Here is a 26,218-nt window from a genome sequence, read left to right on the forward strand (position 1 = left end):
CCCAGCATCACCTTCAGTGGCACATCCCTTGAATGCCCTCTGTTCTGCCATCTACCAAAGGTTCCAAACCTCCAGGAGAAACAAACTGCTTAAGTCTAAGGCCCCTCCCTAGCAGATTTGGCTCATGCGCAGTAACTCCTCTGGGAAGATTCCAGGATGTAGCTCATTCGTATAGCTCCCTTTGCTCCTTGCCTCTTGCCACTCCACCTCTTGAACCTAATTGTAAAGCTTTCTTTTTTAATTCTCCAATGCAGCTCACTCCTTCTGGAGTACCATTTAGCATTCATAGGGTGCTAAATGTACCAGACTTCTTGGTTAAGTGATCCTCTGGAGAAGAAAGCCATGTCTGTGGATATGGCAGGCCCTGGATTGGACCACAATTTAGCTATTTGAGCTATGTCCTGAGTAGGCAGAAAGAAAGCTGTAAGGATCCTTAGCACCCACCAAAGCAGGGATCCGAACCACAGATTTTTGACAAATGGTGGTGACAGAGAAATTAACCTTCTTTTTCTAATTCTGCCCTAGAGTTTGAACCAGGGAGAGCCAGACTTTGCATTTTCAGAGTTTCTTCCCATGTTCAACCAGGACCTAGGAAATATGTACTTAGGACTGAGGTTTGCCCAGGATTGAGGGGTTTCTGGGGATATGGGACTTTCAGTGCTCAAACTGGGCAGTACCAGGCAAATCAGAGCAGTTGGTCACCATATATTTAAGCTTTGCTTAAGTGAGAAAAAAGAGAGGCAGTGGGATGGCCAAGTTGGCACTGATACTGGTTCAACTGCTATGAAATACATGGGAAGCTTTACCTTCCCAGGAGGGTCTTGGCAAGCCAGGAGTGAAGTTTTTGCTGGGTGTATATGTGATTATTTGCTTTCCCACTTATGGATAGGAAGAGATTTCTAAAGCATTGCAAGGGGCAAAAAACCATATGACTCTTTCCATGGTGTGACTGGCCCCTCTGGCTGTGTGGGAGGAGGGGAGACTGGCGCTCTGTTGCTGTCTATGTGGCATATACTTGGCTGGACAGGAGTGGGGGAATTATGGGAGCTGCCTCAGGCACTGAGTGTCTAGAGCTTTTGAGTAAGTGTCTCAGGCACACTGTCTGGAAAGGTGACAGGACCTGCATTAGGCAGCTGAATCTCTCAATTCTTTTTCCTCTCTGGTTAGGATTAAAGCCTCCCTCTAATCAGTTTCAACTTTGCATAGATTGACACACACTCACAGGATTGCTGCCATGGATGCAATTTTGTATCCTACCTTTTTGGGTAAGATTTCCTGGCACATGCCAGCTGTATACCACATTTGCCACAAATGCCTCCCTGCTCACAGGTGCTTAGACTACTTTAACTGGTCCCTTTTTAGAGCTGCTCATCTTTTCTTACCTTATTTCTCCCAGGGTTGCTGTGGATGTATGGTCGATGCTGGCTGATTTCTGTAACATATTGACTGCAGTCAATCAGTCTGAAGTGCCACTATACAAGGACCCAGATGATGACCTCACCCTTCTTATCCTGGAAGAGGATCGGCTTCTCTCAGGCTTTGTCCCCTTGCTGGCTGCCCCTCAGGACCCCTGCTACGTGGAGAAAACCTCGGATAAGGTCAGCCCCAGGCCAAGCATCCCTCCCCATTCACCCCTCCTCTTAATTCTCCAGACTTTTTTATTCTTGGGAAGTTTTCTGTGCAAACGGAACATGATTAAGTCATTGAGAAGGGTGTTAAGGGAAAATATCGACCTTTTAGCCGCTGACATCCAGCTCTGTGTCCTGAAAAAAAAAGCCCTCTTAACTTCCTTTGGTGTGTGTGTGTGTGCGCTCGCTGGCATGTTGTATATACGATCATTTCCTCACTTGTTTAAATAGTGCAGCTTGTGTTGGCAGTGCTCTCACTCAGCTCCAAATGGTTTGCATCATGCTTAAAGCACCCTCCTTCCTCCCCCCTTTCCTTCTTCCCCCCAGCCACAAAACTCTGCACTAGGAAAATAGCCAAGGCTTTTTCCCTTCTCTAGGAGGAGAGTGATAAATAGGTGACTAGAGAGAAGCAGACACCATGTGTTAACTTACAAAAAAAAGCCTTTAGGAATATGAAGCGTTCCCGCTGCCTGGTTTCTATTTTTCTTCCTCTGAGGACTTTGTTTTAACCTGAACTTTCTTCTTGTCTGTTTATAGAAAACAAAGCCTATTGCCTGTTGCTCTGATGGGGACTGTGAAACGCTTAGTCTCTGCTCAACAGTTGGGTCCTCAGCCAGGTGTGGAGAGTAGGGCAGTCTGTTCTGCTTCATATTCCTATGTAGTCGTTGTTGGCTGGGGAAGTAGCACCCAGAGACCCTGGGAGCAGAGTCTCCTGTGCTGAGCGAGAGAACCCTGTGACTGACCTCTTTGCAGAGTTAACATCACACTCCTTTGGGGAGAGGTCTTTGGGGAAGAGTCCAGAAATGGCTTCCATCTCCAGGAAGAAGTCTTTTGACCTACATGAAGTACACATAGAGATGTAGTAGATTAAAAAATGTCAGATAATAAAAACTAAATTCTAAATGTAAATACAAATATGAGAGATTTTATACTGACTATAAAATTTTAAAACTTGTTATTAGCAGAAAAGAATATATGTTCATTGTGAACAAGTAAAAAGAAAAACTTACAATCCCTCTATCCATTGGCAACATCACTATTATTTTTGCTGATCACATATAATCACATTTAACTTCTAGTGTACACCCACTTTGTTTTGTTTGTTATAAAACTGGAGATCATATTATACATACTATTTGTAATCTGCCTTTTTTACTTAATATATGTTCTTACATGGAATTAATTTATTTTTATGTGGAATATACTATTCTTACATGGGATATTCTTATATGGAATATATACCTAATATATTCTTATATGGAATAATTTTTGATAATCACTTAGTATTCTTTATATGCCAAGATTTCTTTAACTAGTCTTTGCTTTGTTGAACCAAGGGACTGTTCCCAGTTTTTGCACTATTATAAACCATGAAGTGATTCCTTATAGCATATGTTCTTTTGGTTAAGTTTCTGTAAGTAGGTAAAGGTTCCAGACATTGAAATATCAAAAACCCATACATTCTGGATGCATTTAATAACTAATGGAGCTTAGGAATATAAGAACCTCTCTCTCCTAAGATGTATACTCATTTTATGCTTTTTCCAGTGAAAAGTTGGAATGAAATCCTGCTCTTCTAGTCTCAGAAGGGGATAACCGTGGGAGTTGTAGTATGTGAGACTGAGGACAACTAACATAAAAAGTATGCTTTGTGGAAGATGTTCAGTTACGAGAGTTAGAAGAGAAATTGGAGAACCATGATTTGGGCCAGGGGATCCTAGTACTGTTCTACTGTGATCACAAGGTAGTCTTGACTCTGCAGGGTACTTTTGGGAGTTGGCTATTGGGTTAGCTATCTTTTACTGCAGAACAAGGAAGGAGCCCTAACCAGTTTCAGACTTTGTAGCTCTATGGTCTTATCAGCAATCCCAGCTTTAATGTCAGCATATAATAGAGTACATGTATATGATACAGCATATGATATAGTATAGCATATGATCTGGCCAGAGAAGAATGCAGAGCCAGCAGCCCATGCCCTCAGCCTGTTGTAGTGATTCACAGACTACCTGGAGCAGTTGCAACTCATTGAGACTAAGGTAGGTCTCTGCTTCAAGGATTGTGAAATAGGTATGTCAGATATAACATCTCCAGATCCAAACTTCTGAATTTCTTTCCCCCAGACCTAGTCTTTCTTCAGTCTCCCCATCTTGGTAAATGGCACCTTTGACTTTTGGGTAGCTCGTGTCAAAATTCTTGTGGTTATTCTTGGCTCCTTGCTTTTTCTTACACCTCCATATCTAATTCATCATCCGTTCATGTCTTCTTTACCTTCAAAATAAATGCAGATACAACTCTTTCGTACCACTGCACCCTAGTTCACTTCATCAAAATGCCTTTTAACTGGTTTCTCTAGTTCTTCTCTCCTATTCCCCAGTCTATTTTCAGCACAGCAACTGAAACTATTTCTTTAAAACATCAATAAGATCGTGTCATTTCTCTGTTAAAAATCTTCTGATACTGTTCCTCTCACTTAGAGTAAAAGCCAAAGTTGTAACAACAGCTTACAGTGCCCTCAGTGATCTGATGCCACCTCCACCCTCGGCTCTCTGACCTCAGCTCCTCCTGGTCTCCTCACACCCAGGATGCCCTGGTCACATCAGTGTCCTTGCTCTTCCTCAAACAAGCTGATCACTAATGCCTAAGGATCTTTGCAGTTGCTTTCCTCTTAACCTAGAACACTGTGTCCCCACAGAGCTGTGTGGCTCTCTCACTCCCTTCTAAAGGTCACCTTGGTCGAGAGGTCTTCCTTAGCTGTCCTCTCTAAGATGTTACCTGTCTTCCTTTTTCTTTTCCTCTGCTTTATTGACCATGGCAGAGAAAAATAACAGCTCTTGAATACCTAGCATGAATCAGTCCCTGGACTAGGTAGTTTCATATAGTGCTTCATTGAGTCCTCACAGTAAGCCTGCCAAGTAGATATTAGTACCTTTGTGTATTAAAACAGGTGACTTAGGCTCAAGAGAAAAGTGAAAAATGATGATAAACACATACAGGTCATCTCCATGGCTGACCGAGAAGATTAGTACAGGTGTGTCAGAGGGAATCTTTAGGAACTTGTAATCTTTCAGAAAGCTGAAAAAGATAGACATTTTTTCCAGCTTCTAGTGTTCACTGCTAAAAAATGTAACATATCTCACGGATTTTGTCAGTAGCAACAACATGAGCAATTTCTTTGCTGGTCCAAATTAATCACATGCTTGGTCCAGCCTTGATGCTCATTGAACAGCTATTTACTGAGCATGTCTACATTATACTGTCTATGCACACAACATGAGAGATCCAGACAGATAAGGCAAACATCCTCCTAGTTTGGGAGGCAGTTTGTGGCATATACAAAGATGTGAGAAGCAACAAGTTAATTTGAACCTGAAATTGAGGAACTCTGGAAATTTCTATTGATCTGGTAGTATCCCAGTGAAGGCACTTCTTAAGGAACACTAATTTGATAATAACATATCATTGCATTTCCCAGGCATGTTCTGTGGAACTCTAGTTTTATAGATTCTTAATTGTGAGGTGAAAAAAACAGTTTCATAATCATGTAGATAAAGATAATCTTAGATAGAACCCATTACCTCAAGACTTCTTGCAGCTTATAATGTAGTATATATTGCAAGGAGGATAGCCTTTGCAGTCTTCCCCAAACTTGCTTCATTTACCTTTGATCTTTTTGATTCAATAAACATTTTGTAGGATTAGTATTCTGCCTAAAATAAACCACAGTAGGCAACCGAGGAATGGGATAAGCAAGAGGTGAGAAAACAGGTTGCTCCTGGGATTAGCCACAAGTAAAATAAAGAGTACACATTAGGGTAAAAGCAGTAGAGTGGAGCTGATTACATTTTGGGAGAAACATCACAGATGTTGAAACTCAGTAGAGCCAAACAAAGGACAGAAAGTGATCTTAGATGCTTTGAATGGCTGATAGGCACCTAAATTCAGAGGGCTAAGTAGCTTACTTACCCAGGATCTTGTAGCTGGTAAGGAAGTGTAGGATGTAAAACCCTTGTCTGCATGACTTCAAAATCTCATGTTCTAATGGATGATTTGATGTGTAGGATTTGCTTCAAAACAATTTGAGGTTGTAGGTGGATAGGAGTAAAAATTGGGGGGAAGGCCAAATATTGATGATTATTAAATCTGAACACTGGGTACATTGAGTTCTGTATAGTATTCTACTTTTGTATATGTGTGACATTTTCCATAATAATCATGTTCCAGGCACTGTGCTAAGCATTTTACATGCATTTTCTTATTGAAAACCCAACATTTCTATAGGCAGATAGGAGAAGTGAAGAAAAAGAAACTGTTTTAGGAGATAGATGCTAAGTTCATGTTGTGCTTTAGTCAATATCAAAAAAAGCTTATTACTATCTTCAAAATATATGCATGTGACTATATAGCTGCAGGTGGTACTAAAAAAGGATCTATTTTTAGTGACAGGCACTGTCTTTCCTTAGGCTCTATAGCTCTAGTTACTTAATGGTACCAAAACATTTATGTCACAAATAAATGTGAACAGTCCTCATTCTAGCACCCCCAGTAGATTAATCTGTGTGATCATTGTTTTCTTCCCCTTACTTTCCAACAGGCTAATGTTGGGGACACTCTTAGGCTTGATTAGGGAATAAATTTTAAGTCACACATCACATCACATTCATCCTTACAGTCATCTTTGCTTTCTTTCTGGATGTAGGATCCCAGGAAACTGGGTCGTTGATAAAATATTTAGATAAAGATAAAGATGAGTCTTAAATTGTCCAACTTTTGAAACTACTGGCTTACTTCTTGTTTATTTGTTAAATGACACTTTTGGAGTGTTGTTTGTTGTACACATACTTACCCCAAAATGTTTGAAAGAGAAAATACAGAAAAACACAAGAAAATAAAAATCACCTACAAAGTACCACCTAAAATCAATCAGTGTTAATAGTTTAGTATATGTCCTTCCAGTCTTTTTTTCTCCCCTGTGCATGTATGTATGTTCTTATTCTTTTCATAAAATTGAGACTATATAGTGTATCAGTATAAGGTTTGTTCTTTTATGATTTTTACATATTTTGATGTTTGGTGTGTGTGTGTGTGTGTGTGTGTGTGTGTGTGTGTGTGTGTGTGTGTGTGAAATATTGCTTTTGTTGTTTTGTGGTATGGAAAATATTTAAGTGCTACCAGTGACTAAGTTTTTGAAATGTATATTTGTTCTATTCTCAAAGTATCAATATCAAGAATGAAAAAAAACCCAACTGTTGACTATTCCACATTTGAGATGTATAATTTGGACTGCTTACAATACATACTTTCTTTTTCACACAGTTGCATTTTGTTTCTAAACTTATAATAATTATTTAGAATGAGTTCTATGTTAAGTGTTTTTAATACTCTCCTTCAGTCTTTGTTCTGTAGCTTCCCCATTCTTATTATGTTCTTTACCTTGATTCATCTGTTATTCAGATGCAACATTGAGGAATTTTCTTCATCAACAACAACATGGATGGATGCTTTTTAAAAATTGAAGTGACTCATAAAATACAGTACTAATACACAGTCATGCAAAAGAATCAAACAGTTCACAAAGTCATATAAATTAAAAGCCATTCTTGAGAGCAACTGCTTTTAACAATTTGATACTTATCTTTTTAAACCACTGCTATGCCACTGAAACATAGTTACACATATATACATATATATGATCAAAATAGTATAGTATACATTCTCTTCTTTGCTCTTTTCATTAAGCAGTATATCAAGGACATTCTTCATGACTACTTTCTAAATATTTGGCATTTGGAATTTGCCCTTGTACATGAATGGCAACTTAGCCTAGGTCAACATTTTTTCCCCCTTGAAACTATAGATATTATTCCATTGTGTTAATGGTTAGGGAAAATTGAAGAAAAGTCTGATTTTTCTTCCTTGGTAGGTAAACTTTTTTTTTTGTCTTGAATTTCAAATTATTTGAGAATTTGTTTAGATGTTGGGCTCTGTACTTTAATTTTTCATGGTACATAATGGACTTTTTAATAAGCAGATCCAGTTTTATTTGGACCAAAAAGTTTTTGTCTCATGTCCTTGATTGCTAATATTCTTATTTTCAATACTTTGTGTTCTCCTGATATACTGGATTTCCATTCTTTACCCTGTACATCTCTTTTTCTGTCATGATTAGTTTAATCCCCTTTTGCTTTGCCTCTGCATTCTGGAGGATTTCTCAAGTTTGTCCTCTCTCTAATTGATTCAGATTTTTATAGTGCTGATTTTACTCTTTACTTCTTCTAATTCAGTTTTTAAGTTTGCTATTGCATTATTTGTTCTCTTATGTTATTTCCCTATCTTACCCTGGAACCTTTATATTTTTGCCTGCCTTTTATCCAGGTCCTTTTTATCTTTGTTTTATCATTCATCTTTTAGGATACCTCACAGAGTCTATGATTTAAAAATCTCAATTATAAGAATAAAGTAGGCAATCTTCTTCAGCTAACATCCCCCCCACATACACAAATACACTTTGTTTTTCTATCTCTGTGCTGTGTTCTCCCTTTTGTATGTTGGATACTCTTCAAAGACCCCAACTTCAATTTCTACAATTTATTCTGGCCATTTATATTTCTTCAAACAAGGAAAGGTTTACTCAGGTCTGATATTTGCCCTAAAATAGGTTAGGTAGATTGTCACTGGATTTCCATCTTTGTCTACAAATACTACTTACAGTCTCCTTCTCAAATCTAAAGTTGGTTAATACAAGTTTGTATTACAAAGTCACCACTCTTTATAGAGAATGGGGAGGAGGCCAGGTGGTTTACTGTCTCATTAAATGAATATATTTTCTACATTTTCTCATCTATATATAGTAGAGCTACTATACCACACCTAGTTTTCCGTGTCCAGTCTCTGTTTCATTTAAACAATCTGGCAATTTCTGATTTTCTTCCCATAGCCATGGCCTACCATATCAAGAAGAAATTCCACCCTCTGGCACTTCCCATTTAGTATGGTAGCAGTTCATAGAGGCCCAGAGTAAACTGATTGTGAGGGTATTGATTTCAAATTATTTGAGGATTTCCACATTTGAGATGTAGAAATTAGGACTGCTTACAATATGTATTTTCTTTTTCACGCAATTGCAGGTGCTGTTAATCGTCTAGGTTCCACACTTTGAGAACTACTGTTTTAGGAATTTGATGGCTGCCAGGATTTCAGTCATCAAGCAAATATTTTGGCCAAAGTAAAAATAGTAAAGATTTTTTGGTATAAGTAGTCTTCCTAATTCTGTCTTTAACTTTGGAATGTAGAACACATTACCTGAGAGTTTATATACTTTGCTTCCAAGTTGCCAGACAGTTGCTGAGCTCTTCAGAAAGAAGTTACATTTTTGAATATATATGAATATGTTTGAATGAATATATATGAACATGTCTGGGTCTCCTTTCCCAAGAAGATCCTGAACAAAAGAAAACTGACATTCAGTGAGTGCTTATCATGTGCTAGACACTGTTGTAATACTTTACATTATCTCCTTCAAATTTCACAAAAGTCCTAATGAAATTTGAACTGTAGGGAAGAACATGCCCAGAATGACACTGCTAAGAGTGAAGGAATCAAATCCAAGCAATCCAAGTCTAGAGCACACACTCTTAATTATATATATAAATACAGTAGTTGAGTGGTTGAACAAACATATTGCTTAGTGTTTCCAGTTCTCTTCCCAAATTTGACAGTTCTTGTATTTTTAGTGGGAGCTTCGTTTCTCACCAGGAGCTTGGGAACTATTGACCTGGTTTGGAGAGATTATCTGATCTCCTGTAATAGTTCTTGAGGATGAACAAAGTAAAAAGTTCATATGAGGTTCGCAAATTGAAATTACCTGCTGTTTTCTCTCTGGGTTGGATGTTTTTCAAATCTTGGAATGCCCTGGGGTCCAAAGATACCTGAGTGTCTAGAATATGAACTTTTGGAGAGAGAACTTGATTTATTTTTGACAAACCCTTAAGAGTTCTCTAAAAAGGACTGAATATATATATAGGATTATCTGCACTGTTTTGGAAGTATGTCCAAGGACAAAAAAAAAATCTAGGAGTGGTTATGGTAATGCACCTTCTGAGGACCAGAAGCTCAGGACAATGTCCTGTTCTCCTAACATTGCAGGCAGGATTTCTTACAGATTAGCAACTCTTGGAGGTAGCTGATGTAGATAACTGATGAATAAAAATCTGAAGGTCAGTGATGTAAGCAGGCCTGTCCAACTACATACACATACACATAAAACAGTGTTTGGCTCAGGACTTAGTAAATATGGGCTGTAATAATAAAATTGAAATTGGTAAGAGAACTTGTATGAGGCTAAGAGAAAAGTATTGATGTAAACTTCTGCCTCAGTACTTCCTTTTCTATCCTTTTCTATTTTCTCTAGTAATATAATCCCTCATATATGTAAAAGAATAGTATATTTTTATTTCATAATTTTACATACCTGAAAAAATTAAATTTTATTTACAATTAATACCTTTACTTTTATTAGCCAACCTATTGACATATAATTTAAATATAATAAAATTATACATTTGGGTTTATGGGTGTATACACCTGTGTAAGGACCACCCCTATCAAGATGGAAATAGAGTATTCCCATCTCCCCAAAATGTTCCTGAGTGACCCTTTGCAGTTAATTTCCCTAATCACACTTCCTGCCCCAGACAACCACCTATCTAATTATTCTCATTATAGATTAGTTTTGCCTGTTCTAGGATTTCATATAAATGGAATCATGCAGTATGTACTTCTGTGTGTTTGTTCTTTCATTATAATGTCTATGAGATTCATCCATGTTGTTCATGCTCTTTTTTTTGATGAGCAGTATTCCATTGTATGGCTATTCCATTGTCTGATTCACTCGATGATGGATATTTTGGTTGTTTCATTTTTTGGCTGTAATGAAGAGTGCTGTGAACATTAAAACACAAGTCTTTCTGTAGATATTTGTTTTCATGTCTTGGGAGTAAATAGCTAGAAGTAGAATTGCTCAGTCATATAACTTTCTAATTTAAAAAAAAAACTACCAAACTATTTTCTGAAGTGATTGCATTGTGTTATCGTCCCACTATCAATGTATGAGAGTTCCAGTTGCTTTCCATTCTTGCCAACACGTGGTACTTCTAGTCTTTATAATTTTAGCCATTCTAGGTTAGTGTGAGGTGGTATTTTATTTTAGTTTTAACTGGTATTTTCCTAATCATGGATGAGCAACTTTTCATGTATTTATTGGCAATTCATATATCCTCATTTGGGACATGTCCAAATTGTTGCCTGTTTTTTAAAATTGGGATATTAATGTTTTCTTATTGAGTTGTAAGAGTTCTTTATGTACCCTGGACACAAATCCTTGTCAAATGTATGTTCTGTGTGTATTTTCTCATGGTGTATGGCTGGCTTTTTTTTTTTAAACAGTTTTTACTTTTGATAAAGTTTATTCAAAAATTTCCCTTATGATTGGTGATTTTTCTATTTTAAGAAATTTTTGCTTTTGTCTTCTTAACTATATCCTTAAAATTTTTATCCCCTAGTTGTTTTAGGACTAACAGTTTGCATCCTTACTTTTTTGGAATATATTTAGGGTCAATATTGTACCTCATACACTTCACACCTTATACTTATACTTTGTGCTTCCTGTTTCCTGCATCGCACCTCACAAATGTAATAACCATAAAACAATATAATTCTATTTACCTCTTCCCTCTTGTTTAGTGCACTTGTCTTTTCTTTTATTTTTATATGTTATAAACGTTACCATACCTTGTTATCATTTCTACTTAAAAGTTGTCTTTTAAGTAAATTATAAACAAATGGACTTTTATATTTATCCACTTATTTAGTAGTGCTCTTCATTCTTTTAAGTAGGTCCAAGTTTCCATCCTTTCTGTAAATGCAAGTTTTCATTTACATACATACAGACATAAGCAGCAGGTTGGCTTTTGAAAAATTTCTATAGCCTTTGTTTATCTGATATGTCTCTTGTTTTTTTTTTTTTCTTTCTTTGGTTTTAAAAGATTTTTTTTTAACTTGATATAGATTCTGGATTGAAGTTTTTTTCTTTCAGCATCTTCAAGATGTGGTTCTGTTACTACACTGGCACCTACTGTTTTCTCCTGAGAAATTAGCATTCTTGTGCCTCTCTATGCTCTGTGTAATGTATCTTTGAGAATGCTGTTTTGAATATTTTCCTTTTATTTTTATTTCTCGTAAGTTTGATTGAGATATACATAGGTGTAGTTCTTTTTATATTACTCTGATGTCCACTGTTGTTCTTGGATCTGTTAAGTTGGCGGTTTTAATCAAACTTGGGGACCCTCACTCTGGTTTCATCAAACTCTAGAATTCCAATTTTTGTTATTACATATGTGCGTTAGACATTTTGACATAGTCCCACACATTTATCTTCAGTGTTTTTTTTTTCTAGTCTTCAGATTACTTTGTTTCTATTGATCTGTCCTCAAGTTCACTGACTCTTTTGACATTTCTAAAATACTGTTAAACTTATCCAGTGAACTTTTTATTTCATATTATGCTTTCAATTCAAGAATTTTGACTTGGTTCTTTTTTGTAATTTATTTTTCTCTGCTGACAGTAATTTGTTTATTCATCAAGATCGTATTTTCTTTTAGTTCTTTAAACATTTTTCCCATTCATATTTTGGATATATTTATAATAGTTGCTTTAAAGTTTTTACCTGCCAGTTCCAACATCTGGGCCATCTCATATCTGATTTTTGTTGAATATGGATTGCAGTTTCCTGTTTCTTTGTATCTGGTGATTTTTGTTTAAAATCCCTTGACATTGTGGGATTTTTTGAGACACTTCTGGATCTTGTTACCTTCCTCTGAAGAGTATTGTTTTTTTTAATTTAATAGGCAGTTAAATTACTGCTTGATTATCTTGGATTTATATAAGCTCAGATCATTTTATAAATGATCCCCATGATAAGTCTAGTTACCATCTCACTATACAAAGTAATTACAATATTATTGACTATATTCCCCATGCTATCTATACACTACATCCCCATGGCTTAGTTATTTTATAACTGGAAGTTTGCACCTCTTAATCCCCTTCACCTATTTGCCTATGCCCCCAACCCTCCCTTCTCTTGTAACCAACAATTTGTTTTGTGTGTCTGTGAGTCTGTTTCATTTTGTTTGTTAATTTGTTTTTTAGATTCCACATATAAGTGAAATCATATGGTATTCATCTTTCTCTGACTTATGTATTTAGCATAATACCCTCTTGGTCTATCCATGGTGTCAAAAATGGCAAGATTTCATTCTTTTCTATGGCTGAGCAATATTCCACTCTGTGTGTGTGTGTGTGTGTGATCGTGTGTGTGTGATCGATCTTCTTTATCCATTCATCATATTCCACTCTCTGTGTGTGTGTGTGTGTGTGTGTGTGTGTGTGTGAGTGTGAGAGATCGTGTGTGTGATCGTGTGTGTGTGTGTGTGTGTGTGTGTGTGTGATCGATCTTCTTCCTTCATCTATTGCCGGGCACATAGATGTCTTCTGTATCTTTGTTATTGTAAATAATGCTGCAGTTAACATAGGGGTGCTTTTATCTCTTCAAATTGTGTTTTTATTTCCTTCAAATAATTACCCAGAAGTAGAGTTGCTGGATCATATGGTAGTTCTACTTTTAAGTTTCTGAGGAAACTATTGTTTTTCATAGTGGCTGCACCAATTTACATTCCCAGCCAGTGTCTTTTAGGTGGTACTTAGTTATGTCCAGTTTTTATTATGATGAAAAGTGCTAAAATGAACTTCTGTGTACTTAAACCTTTGTATATTTATAGGACTGTCTCATAAAATACATTCCTATAAGTGGGATTGCTTTGTCAAAAGATAGACATGTTTACTATTTTAATTGATTGCCCTTCAAAATGATACCAGTTTACACCCCCATTAACAGTATACAGGTGTCTGTTTCTTCATACTGTCCCCACTATTGTGTTTTATTTTCAGTGTTTTCAATTTATGCTAATCTTCTGGGTTAAAAAATGTATCTCACTTTAACTTGCATTTGTTTACTAGTGGAATAAAGGACCTGTCTTTCTTTTTGCTGCCTGTTTGTATTTCTTCCTCTCTGACTTGGGTATTTATGGCCTTGCTTACTTTTATATTGTTACTTATTATTGATATGTAGAAGTTCTTTATACACTGCAGATAGTTATATCTAGTTTTATTTTATGTGTTTTGTAGCTTGTTTTATAATCTTGTTTATATTTTTTACAATGTACAACTTATAATTTTTATAGAGTCAAGTTTGTCTTTTCCTGTATGACCTCTGGGTTTTCTTGTCATGTGCTCCTCATCTCTGTATACACCATTATTGTTCTTGCTGATTGTTTAACTTGTTTTCTCTAAAAAGAGAGGTTTGTGATTAACAAAACACACGTTGACTTACCCAGGCTTCCATTGGAATTTTGTCTATAAAGTAGGGACTGCCGCTTTTAAGTGCTCCAAATATTCTAGACTTGCAGTTATTTGGAACAAAGACTTTTGAAGGGTTGATGTTTTCATGTACAATTTTTTGTGATATCATTATTGTCAGTGACAAAAATGAATCTTTAGCTGCCTAAGAGTAAATCCAAATGTTTCTTAACTACCAGTAAACTCAGAAATAACCAGATGAACTAATGTAAAACCTCATTTGTAGTGAATTCTTATCTAGCAATATATATATATTTTTTTAATGCTCATGCACACAGCTGCCTTTAAAGTGAAGGAGAGAAAAATGAGAAACTGTTCTTAATTCTAGAGTGCAGTGGAAAACGTGCTTTGCATATGTGCAGCAAAAAGCTTTGGAAAGTTGGAATTGCACAATGAGTGTAAGTTGAGCAATTGCTTAACAAGGCATACACATGGGTTGGGGGAGGTGTCCTTTGCCCTTGTGCAATTAGGGAACTCTAGAACTGCCTGAACAGGGGATTTCCTTTTGTTTTTTACATGGCACTTTAAAAATTCACTTTTTCCCCTCTTTTCAGTGTTCATTCTTTTTTTTTTCCTGTGTTCATTCAGTTCTTATTTGTGGTTTTCTTTTTTTAAGGGAAGAGATTAATTAACTGTACATCCACATGTCCCCACCTCTGTGACCATGATTAGAAATGAACCTGGGCCAGGTTCTACAGATGGTAGGAGGATGGTTGCTGATGGTTTAAAGATTTCTAGTTCAGCTTCTTCTCATAATTGCAATACTCAGCTGATTCTGAGTGTTTGAAATATGGGTTACTGATCAGCCGGCACTCCCTGATTTCTTAGTACTAGAATTTTGCAGACTTCGTAATGAGTTTTCTGAGGCTTTTGCCCATTTTGCTTTTAATGGAGACCAACACCTCCTGATGAAGATCAGCTGTAGATTTTACTAGGCAGTAAAGCCAAACTTTAAGCTGAAAGCATAGGAGCCAACCAGTAAGAGCCAGAGCTTTACAGTACTTGTTTCTCTCCTTATTTTCTCCCTTCCTCCCTTTGGCCTTTCAGTTATTAACATTCAGTTAGGTGGTACTTAGTAAGCATGCTTCTTATTCTGATTCTCTTCCCCTTACCTTTGTGCAGGTGGTACTGGAATCTCTTTGCTCTCAACTTTGCTGTGCCCCAGAAGTACAGGAGAGGTAGTTAGGTCAGAGTGCCAGAAAAGCATAAGTTAAGTATGTGGATTTCATAGCTGCATGTATGAGTGTTTGTGGGGCAGGGAACTTCTAATGGAAAACATTTGTGTTGCATTGAAAACAGAGCAAGGCCTGGTTAGAGTCTGTCTGCTCTGTCAGTCTGCTCCCTACCAGCACTAGTCATTGTTCTCGTTTGAGTCTCAGGGGTATCGTGGTTTCTTCTGCTCTTGCTATCCCCTAATCTTGCCAGAGTTTTTGTGTCATGGGTGGCCCTATTCACTGTTTCGGGTGAGACTGCAAGGGTGGTGACTAATGGCTTTGAAGACATTCAAACCCCCATATTGGCTGAAAGACCCTTTTTAGGGTGAGCCTGAGGAGAGGGAAGGGTCTTCAGCACAGACAGTGAGAGAAGCATGCTTAGACTCATTCAGATGCCTTTTTAGTCCCTGCTTTTACTGCTAGCAAAGCACAAACCAGAAGAATGGAGACCAGAGGCAAAGGCTTGCTGTTTGGGCTTGCCATTTGATTTGTAAATGCTTGTAAGGGATGCACCTGGGTGCCCAAGCTTGTCTCTGACAGGCTGATATCAATCAGGTTGTGTGGCTGGATCCCCTTTGGGAAATACAGAAGAGAAAGTGCTAATTTCCCTGAGGATAATGTCAGTCCAAGATATGAGGGACCTGAAACTTGAGCTGTTTCTTTTTTTCCCCTCCAGACCCTCTGAAATTCACATTTTTTCATCATTTTTAAAAGAAGAAAACAATAAAAAAAAACAGCAGTTCAGAATTTTCTGGGTCCCTAAGAAGGCACTTCACCAATGTGGTTTTCACATTTTCAGGTTTTTGGCTGGTGAATAAGATTGAGCAGAAATGCTCCTTCCCCTGATAACAATACATTCAGATGCAGGATCAGTAGCATGTGGATTAAAACCAGACGGTGGATGATTAATATTTTTGCTTATAGAGGTAGACATGGCAGCTTCCTCCATTTAAATGGAAAAAAAAACAACAAACCCTTTCTCTGTATTTGTATGTGTGCCTATGCTTACATGCTTGTGTTCTTTGGAGGTGGGAGCTAAGAGCTTCTAGCTTAGTTATAGTTTCCAAGCACCATTTCCTTCCTTTCCCTTGAAGCACCCAAGAACTACTAGAAGGATTAAGCTGTGAAGCAGAGGTGTGAAGACAAACCACTAAATGAGAGTGGGAATATGTTCTCTTTTTCAAGTTAACTGCTTTCACAGCTCTCCAGGTACTGCTGTAACACACATCTTAATCGACGTGGCTTCACTCCCTATGGTCCTGGACTGCATTATAAGAGGTATATATAATTTTTCTTTCAAAATATTGCTCCTTTGGAGATACCCAACCCCATCATTCCATTATTAAATAATAATGATATTAAAAGAAACATTATTATTACAGGTATGCTTTGTTTTTTGAACTCAATGACAACATGGCAGAGATATCTTGTTGAATACTTTTAATTAGAGCTTGGCAGGTGTTTATTATTTTTTTTAATGTATCAAGATATATTTTTTTAGGTTAATGTACATTAACCCTTTTAGGCCAACACACCTCCAGGTAGCTTAAACCTCTAATTTCCCCCATAAGTTTTAAACTTGCACATGCTTTGTAGAAACAGCCCTCTGCCCAAATGAAACAAGAAATAAGAGGGGAGGAGGAAAACCAAACTGGGACTTGGTAGCTTTTTATCTGTGTAAAAAGATTGCATTGTCTCTTCAACAGTGAAAGTTTTGGGGACAAAGAGTATAAAGTTACTTTTTATTTATATATATATATAAATTTGTTTGTTTTGTTATCATTAATCTATAATTACATGCAGAACATTATGTTGACTAGGCTTCCCCCTTCACCAAGTACCCCCCACATACCCCATTACAGTCATTGTCCATCAGCATAGTAAGATGCTGTAGAATCACTACTTGTCTTCTCTGTGTTGTACAGCCCTCCCCATGTCCCCCCCACACATTATACATGCTAATCATAATGCCCCCTTTCTTTTTCCCTGCCCTTATCCCTCCCTTCCCACCCATCCTTCCCAGTCCCTTTTCCTTTGGTAACTGTTAGTCCATTCGTGGGTTCTGAGAGTCTGCTGCTGTTTTGTTCCTTCAGTTTTTCTTTGTTCTTATACTCCACATAGGAGTGAAATCATTTGGTACGTGTCTTTCTCCGCCTGGCTTATTTCACTGAGCATAATACCCTCTAGCTCCATCCATGTTGTTGCAAATGGTAGGGTTTGTTTTCTTCTTATGGCTGAATAATATTCCATTGTGTGTATGTACCACATCTTCTTTATCCATTCATCTACTGATGGACACTTAGGTTGCTTCCATTTCTTGGCTATTGTAAATAGTGCTGCGATAAACATAGGGGTGCATATGTCTTTTTCAGAGTGGGCTGCTGCATTCTTAGGGCAAATTCCTAAGTGTGGAATTCCTGGGTCAAATGATATTTCTATTTTGAGCTTTTTGAGGAACCTCTATACTGCTTTCCACAATGGTTGAACTGGTTTACATTCCCACCAGCAGTGTAGGAGGGTTCCCCTTTCTCCACAACCTCGCCAACATGTGTTGTTGTTTGTCTTTTGGATGGTGGTGATCCTTACTAGTGTGAGGTGATATCTCCTTGTGGTTTTAATTTGCATTTCTCTGATGACAAGTGATGTGGAGCATCTTTTCATGTATCTGTTCACCATCTGAATTTCTAAAGTTACTTTTATTTCAACAAAAATCTGGGTATGTTTTAATGTTTTCAATTTCATGGTAAAAGTGGGCTCTGTGTCAGCCCTGTGCCACTCTAGCTGTATGCATTCCCAGTTATCCTCAGTCACAGAATGGAGTGTGTTTCTCCAGTTCATCCCCTTTCCCAGAGACCAAGATTTGTTTGTTTCTTTGTCTGTTTGCATACATTAAAATTCACTCTTTGTTATACAGTTTTGACTTAACAGTCATGTAACCATTACCACAATTAAGATACAGAGCATTTACATCACCAAAAAAAAAAAAATCCCCACTCCCAGTCTCTGACAACCTCTGATCTGTTTTCTGTTTCTATGACTTTGCCTTTTCCAGAATGTTACACAAACCCATATAATAATTAGCTTTTTGAGTCTGGTTTTGTTCACATAGCATAATACATTTGCAATTCATCGAGGTTGTTCCCGATATCAGTACTTCGTTCTTTTTTGTTGCACAGTAGTAGTTCATTGTATGGATATGCCAGAATTTGTTATTCATTTACCAGTTGATGAACATTTGGGTTATTTGCAGTTTTGGGTGATTGTGGTTAGAACTACTATAAATATTCATGTTTAGATTTTTATGTAAACTTGCTTTCATTTCTCTTGGGTAAATACCTCGGAATGAATGAGTGAGTCATTTGGTAAGTGTATGTTTAACTTTGTTAGAAATTTTCAAACTGTTTTCCAAAGTGGCAGTACCATTTTGCATTCCCACCAGCAGTGTACAAGAATTCCAGTTCTTCTGTATCCTTGTCAGCACTTGGTACCACAGTTGCTTTTTTTTTTTAAGCCATTGTAATAGGTATCTTGTTACAGTTTTAATTTGCATTTCTCTAATGGCTAAAGATGTTGAGTGTCTTTTAATGTGTTTATTTGGCATTTGTGTATCTTTGATGAAATGTCTTCAAATCCTTTGCTATTTTTTTTTTTTGGTATCATTAATCTACAATTATATGAGGTTCATTATGTTTACTAGACTCCCTCCATCACAAAGTCCCCCACACATACCCCATTACAGTCACTGTCCATCAGCGTACTAAGATGCTGTAGAATTATTACTTGTCTTCTCTGTGTTGCTTTGCTATTTTTTAATGGGATTGCTTGTTCTCTTACTGAGTTTTAAGAGGCCTTTTATATATTTTGAATGCAAGTCCTTTGTCAGATATATATATGTGTTGCAAGTATTTACTCTCAGTCTGGCTTGTCTTTTCACTTCAGAGACTAAGTTTTGACTGAACTGCTGAGAGCCAGAGGTTTCTAAAGTAAAGGAAAGGAAAGGAAGGCAACTGAGATCTTAGTCAGCAAAAAAATGTGAGGACCACCCCTTTTGAAGCTGTTTATTTAAAATAAAAGAGGGGGAAGAAGGGTGGGCCAAGACCGATTTGTGCAGACAGATGTCTGAAGCTCCTTTTAATTTCTTCTCTCTCTCCTCTCACCATCTATGATGTGGATTCTGGGCTCTTACCTTCAGCTGGGTTCTTCAGTTTCTGTCATCATTCCAAACCCACTGAGGCCTCTCCAGCTCTGCAAACTCCAATGGATTACCCAAGAGGGCAGGCCAACTTCTTGTCCAGAGTATATTCCAGACTGAAGTTGTTTGTGATAAGTAATCATTCCCAAGCCCTAAAATGATAGCCTCTAAGGAGTCACCCACTTTGAAGAGCTCTTTCATCTCCAGCTGGACTCTTTTCCAGCAAGCATCGGCAGAGCCTAGTCAGGGCTCTGCCATACAGGCTTCTGCCATGAGAAGCAAAGTGGCAACAACAGGCAGCCCCCTGAGGCAATGGAATTCAGTTCTCAGAACATACATTAAATGTGGATGAGATATTTATTTATCATGGGACTCTTTCATGTTGCATGGAATTCTTTTCACAGGGGAGCCCACTTAAACACAGGAGAGAAAATACATCCTGTCCCGTTGGACAAAAGTCAAGAAAAGGTAGTATGTGGAATCTTGTCACTTTGTAATTGTTGTGTTTTTCCTTAAACAGCATTTGCCACTGACTAGACACTAGCAGAGTTTCTTTTCTTTCTGCACATGACGTGGATCACTAACTCTGCATGTGGTGGTTGGAGGAGGCCTACTTTAGTCCTCAAGGTCTGTCCATTTCTCCAGGATGATGCATTCTAGTCAAGACTCTCTGGCTTTGACCCCAGTAAGAGTGATATGTACAGAGAAGAATTTCTGACTTTACTAAGCTCAGTTATTTGGGTGCCTGTTTGTAAATAATGCATCTTTTAGTCAAGTTTTAGGCTTAAAACTTTGCTCTTTCTGTTCCTGTAGGTACAAATTTCTCCCTTTACTAAGGACAAATAAATTCAATTAAAGATAAAACTGTAATATGGAATAATAGTTCAGCCTTCAAAAACAAAGGGAGGGGTTAAAAAACAAGTTCTGCAATAAATCTGCAAATGTGGAATCTAAGGGAAATGATCCCATCTGGAAAACTCTACCACTGGTGCTGCGGTTGGTTTGTGGAGCAGTGCAGATTGCGGGGTGAAAAAAGACCTTGCAGTCTTGAAAGATGACAGGCTTCTTAATTGATGTCCATTTCAGCTGGTGCTGTGCCAGCTTATGTTGGCCCCAGTCCAGCGTTCCTGTAATTTGGGAGCCAGGTGTGAAGCATTTTTGTTCCATCTTGTTTCCCAGCATCTACAGAAGCCTCACGCATCTCACTTGAAGCAGCAGCACTCTGTAGGAAACAGATGTACAGGTAGAGGTAAAAGGAAGTGTTACAGCTGGGTTATGGATATTAAAAAACAAAAACAAAACTCCACACTCAGGTGAGATTTGGGCTTCAGAGTTGGGGAAAGAGTATTTCACAACTTCGGTATAAGGTATGACTACCAAGTACCCTAATAACCCTGATACCAATTTGTGATTTTTTTTAATGTCCTACACTTTAGAGGTCTGTAGGGATTTGCCTTTGGGAACAGCAAGTGCAATATAAAGAACATCTCAAGATAACCATGTCTGTTGGGTCTGATTACTTCATAGTACCTAGGACTCAAGGGAACATAACCTTCTGAGATACCACTTACCTCTGACTTTGGTGGGGACATAGCCATATTTTTTGGGGGGACCTTGATGAACACAGTTGAAAACACTAGTTGGCCCAAGAAGACATTCTCCTCAAATCCAGCCTGTTCTTTCTAGCCCACAGGCTAAACTGAACATTAAAGAACAGGCAGTTCTGCCTTTCAAGATTACACAACATAAGGAGAATCCTCCCTGTGGGAACATTAAAGTCCTGTAGACATAGAGCTTAAATGTTGGAATTGGTGCTTTGCCACTGGCTTACATTTTGATATAAGGCACGTTTTAGCCTTCTAGAACTAAGGGTCCACTCTGTTTTCTGGAGGGCCCAATGCATAAGCAGACAACTGAAGGAATACTTCATTGTTCCCTCCTTCAACTCAGAATCTCACAGACAGAGCTGAGGACAGTTTTTGGCCTTGAGAATCAAACCTTGAAGTCTAGGAGTAACTACAAGTCTGCCTAGGTTGCTTTTTGCTCCAAATATGCCAGAGTCCCAGGGTAGCCATTGGTTCACTGATAACTTTAATCTGTTCTTCCTTATGTTGTCAATATCAGAAGCTGGACAATGCTTATAGCAATCATTTTAAGAAGGTGAGCAGCTAGGAAATGAGGTATTCTCTAGTTAAAGTCTATTCTTTAATACAGACTCATTACATTTTTAAAATTAAAATTGTTAAAATGTTCATAATATAAAATTTACCATTTGTAAGTATACAGCTTTATGGCATTAAATATATTCACATGGTTTACATTCATAACCACCATCCATCTCCAGGACTTTTTCATCTTCCCTAGCTGAAACTCTGTACCCATTAAATACTTGCTTCCCATTTTCTCCCTCCCGCTTAGCTTCTTGCAACTACCATTTTACTTTCTCTGAATTTGACTGTTCTACAAATCTCAACTGCTCTACAAATCTCATATAAATGGAATCATTCAATATGTATCCTTTTGTGACTCATCTATTTTACATAGCATAATGTCTTCAAGGGTCATCTTGTTGTAGTACATGTCAAAATGTTCTTCCTTTTTAAGACTGAACAGTATTCCATACATGTACCCCACATTTTGGTTATCCATTCATCCGTGGATAGACACTTGGGTCTCTTCCACCTTTTGGCTATTGTGAATAATGCTGCTATGAACATTGATCTACAAATATCTGTTTGAGTCCCTCTTTTCACTTCTTTAGATATATACTCAGAAGTGCAATTACTGAGTCATATGGGGTAATACTGTGTTTAACTTTTTGAGGAATTGCCATACTGCTTTCCATAATGGCTGCACTATTTTACATTCTCACCAGCAATGCACAGGGTTCCAGTCTCTCCACATATTTACCAACACTTACTATTTTCATTTTTTTAATATATATATTTATATATAATAGCCATTGTGGTTTTGATGACTAGTGATGTTCATTATCTTTTCCCATGCTTATTTATTGTGTATATTTAAAAAATATCATTTCTCCTTTCTCACTTGATTGGCTTTGGTATGTCCAAGCATTGACTTTTTACTTTTGAGGCGAAGGAAGGCAAGTGGAATAAAGAGAGTGTCAGATATGGGCTCTGGTCCTGACTCTGCTGTAGGCTGGTTTTGTGGCCTTGAACAATCATATAACCTCTTTGGGCTTCTGTCTCTTTTTCAATAAGACTAGAAAACCTAAAACTGCCTTATCCAACTCAAGAACTGCTGTGAGGATAAAAGGAAATCAGTTCTGTGAAAGTTCTTTGTAGAGATTTTATGAAAGTGGAGAAATGTGTATTAAAATGGTTTGCCTTTTTAAAAAAATTGAATTGTCTTATTGAGCTGTTGAAGTTCTTTATATGTTCTGGATAAACAACCATTATCAAATATGTGATTTGCAAAAGTTTTGTTTATCTCTTTTGAATTTTAAATTTTGAAAAAATCCAATGTATTTTTTCTTTTGTTATTCTTTGGTAGTGTAAAGACATTTTTAAATAGTAAAAACTGGGTAAGTTTATCACTGAAACACCCATGTAAAGGAAGTTCCTTCTGTCAAGTTACATGCTTTAGGAAACTATCCCAGATAGTTTGCCATGATAGTGATTATAAAACTGGATCCGACTGATTACAAAAGAATCAGGGAGTTGGGAGGCCCCTTAGAAGACATCACAGTCCATCTTCAAACTAATTTAGTAGTCTCCCAGTGTCCTTATCGTAGCTTCTGCTCAGATACTTCTCAGAGTTTATTGTATCATGAGACAGTCACTATAAAAAAGTTCTTTCTCAAACTGAACACAGTCTGCCTTTCTGTAATTCCCACTTACTGGTTTTAGACAGATTCCCTAGAGTCACAAAATTGGTTTTCTCTATATTAGACACATTTTAGTATACTTGAAATCCTCCTTAAGTTTTCTTTTCTCTAGGCTAAAAATTCTCCGGTGGAATCAAATAGTTTCTTGACCAGCACTGTAAGATAGAACTTTCTGTGGTGATGGCAATGTTGTATTTCTACATCATCCTGTATAGTAACCACTAGATACATATGACTGTTGAATACTTGAAATGTGAGTAGTGCAACTGAGAAATTGTAATTAAATTGATATGTCCACATGTGGCTACTGGCTGCTATAATTGATACTCCAATTCTAGATCATTCTCCTGGCCAGATTTCTCTATACTGCTGGTTCTCAAATTGTGGTACTGGGACCAGCAGCATAAGATTCACCTGGGATCATTTTAGATACGTAGTATTTTAGGCCTGCCTTCATTCCTGTGAATCAGAAAGTCTTGAGGATGGGGCTCAGCAATCACTTTTACAAGCTCTCCTGGTGATTCTAGTGCATTGATACTTGAAAGCCAGTTCAAGTTTTTCAAGGTTCCTGCTAAAAACAGTGCTCATACATGGTCATGTGCAGGGATTTCACCTAAAGAGAGTTTCAGTGGCTCTAAAAAAAGTTTGAATACTGTTACCTAGATAACACATTACCAGTTATATTATAAAATAAATAAAATGTGGTTATGAAGAATTTTTTTTTAATAAAGCGCCAGCCTCAGTCAAAAGAAAAAGAGTTAATGAAAACTCCCCTAAGTCTCACACTGTCTTCTAGTACTGGAATTAGAATCCTGGGCTTTTGATTCTCACTCAGCCTGGTATGTTTTCCATTTATCGGGGTGTTTCATGAAATAGGCCCTACTATTTGTTTGGTTTGGTGTCTCCCAGAAGAGGAAAATCTGGTTCCTTGGCATGTGTTTCATCCTACCTCCTTTTTTGGGGCATTCCTGCCTGCTCTTGTAGCACTTTCTACTTGTTAGGATGCCTCTGTAGTTGCATCCAATGCCCTGGAAATGTCTCCTCTTTTTAGAGTTTAACAGATTTCACCTACATAGTTATTTTCTTTTAATATGATTTTTATCCTCTTATGCTTGAAACCTAGAAGAGGAGCTTGCTTGTTCTTTTGCTGGCCTGGAGCCAGATGTCATAACTTCAGGCAGTGCCACGCTAAGTATCTCCAACAGTTTGAAATGGAGAATGGAGTTAGAGATAAGATCAGCAGCTTTAGGTGATGGCATTGTTTCAAATAAACCATGCATGACCCAAAGCTTCCACTTCAAATGGGGAATTAAATTGCTTCATCCTTTGACAGCCTGCTCCATGAAAGAAATTTATCTTCATTTAATTGCTTTAAATCCCAAGAGGCTGCATACAGTAATTTCTAGGAGATAATTATATAAAAAATTTTAAATATGTGGCTGTGAACGTGAATATGCAACTGCAACGGTCAGGGAGGGAGAGTGGTGGGAGACCAAAAGTCCTGCTGAACTTGCTCTTAGGTTCTATTCTCATGCTTGGAGTCCCCTTGGTCCTGGACCACTTACTCTCTGAATTTGCTGATTGAGTTGCAGGGTGTTGGTATAGCCCTGTGCTGCTAGGGTTAAACCATCTTGTCTACTACTCACTGCTGGGTAATATTTGTCTTGAAGTCCTCCTGAATCTGGGAGGGGTCAGGCTGGCTGGCTGACTTCCGGCTGCATGTCTTCATCTTGTCCGGCTGGGCACACTCTGTCTACACTGTGGGCCAGAGCCACTGGGGGTTTTGGTCAGTGGCAGCTGAAAACCAGCAACTTGTTGATTTTAAAACATGACTATTTAGATGTAAGAGATAAACTTCCTGTAGATGGGGACAGGCTCCTTAATCTAGGCATGTTCGAATTTCCAGGCCTCCTTGCCCTGGTCTTTATATTTGAAAGAGTCTAAAGCTTCCACTTTGTCATTTTCCCTAATTCCCAACTACTACCTGACTTTACCCCACATTTTTTTCTCTCATTCCTGAAATTCCAGAGGTTTTTTTCCCCCTTACCCCCTGCTAAATAACTGTATTTCCGTGATGTAGTATAACAATGCCTAGAAAGACCAGAGGTATTTTCTGAGTGTGGACACAGTTTTCCTGTGTCGATTATCTCTTACCCTTTCTGCCTGCATATGCGTTTAAGACTACACACTGAACATTAAATTGTGAACTCTTTGAAACTACTCTCATAGACATCCCCAAGGATCTAGTGTAGTGCTGCAGATCTCATGAGGAATACAAGCCTATGGGGCTTACCTGCATGACATGGTTTATGGGCACTCCTGCCCTAAAGACAAGGGAGATCTGACTTGGAAGTCTAGGGGGCTTCTGGATTCTATACAAAGATCAGTGAATACCTGAGCCAATATAGGAGGAGGGGGCTGCCAAAGTCAAGGTGGTCCAACTCAACCACAAATCCATTTCTTATCAAGTTCTATCCAGGCCTGTCTTTGGAGCCTTATGCTCACAAGGGTCAATCTCCAGGTATCATTTGCCCTTTCCCATTTAATCAGGGATGGCCATACTTCTCAGATCAGTCAGAGCATAACATTGCCTTTTCTTTTAAACTCCTCCCCAGGAAACATGACAGCTGTAATGAGTAAGCCAATTTGCATTTGAAAAAGGTCATACGGATATGCCTCAGAGGGAAATCTGCAGCAAGTGCTGTCACATCATTTCTTGGATTCACATCAAGGAGTTTTTGAAGGAATTACACTTTGGTCACATCTAAAACATGAACACCTGAGTAGCAGCCTGGACGGGTCATCAAGGTCAGGGTGTTTGTTCTAGTGGTGTCTTTGAAGCTTGGAAAACATTTGTCTGTAT

The 26,218-nt window shown here is 37.8% G+C and overlaps 1 protein-coding gene across 8 annotated transcripts in view; it reads left to right on the forward strand.

Annotated features, from left to right (window-relative positions):
• The window catches only part of SMG6 (SMG6 nonsense mediated mRNA decay factor), a 244,338-nt gene that overhangs the window by 136,701 nt on the left and 81,419 nt on the right, over positions 1-26,218 (forward strand). For all 8 annotated transcript variants that reach the window (XM_073235026.1, XM_073235028.1, XM_073235029.1 and 5 more), the window contains one exon: positions 1,397-1,598. In XM_073235026.1, coding sequence (XP_073091127.1) covers positions 1,397-1,598 — 202 coding nt within the window. The remainder of the gene's footprint in view (positions 1-1,396; positions 1,599-26,218) is intronic.

Source organism: Manis javanica, chromosome 4 (genome assembly GCF_040802235.1).
Source record: "Manis javanica isolate MJ-LG chromosome 4, MJ_LKY, whole genome shotgun sequence".
NCBI lineage: Eukaryota > Metazoa > Chordata > Mammalia > Pholidota > Manidae > Manis > Manis javanica.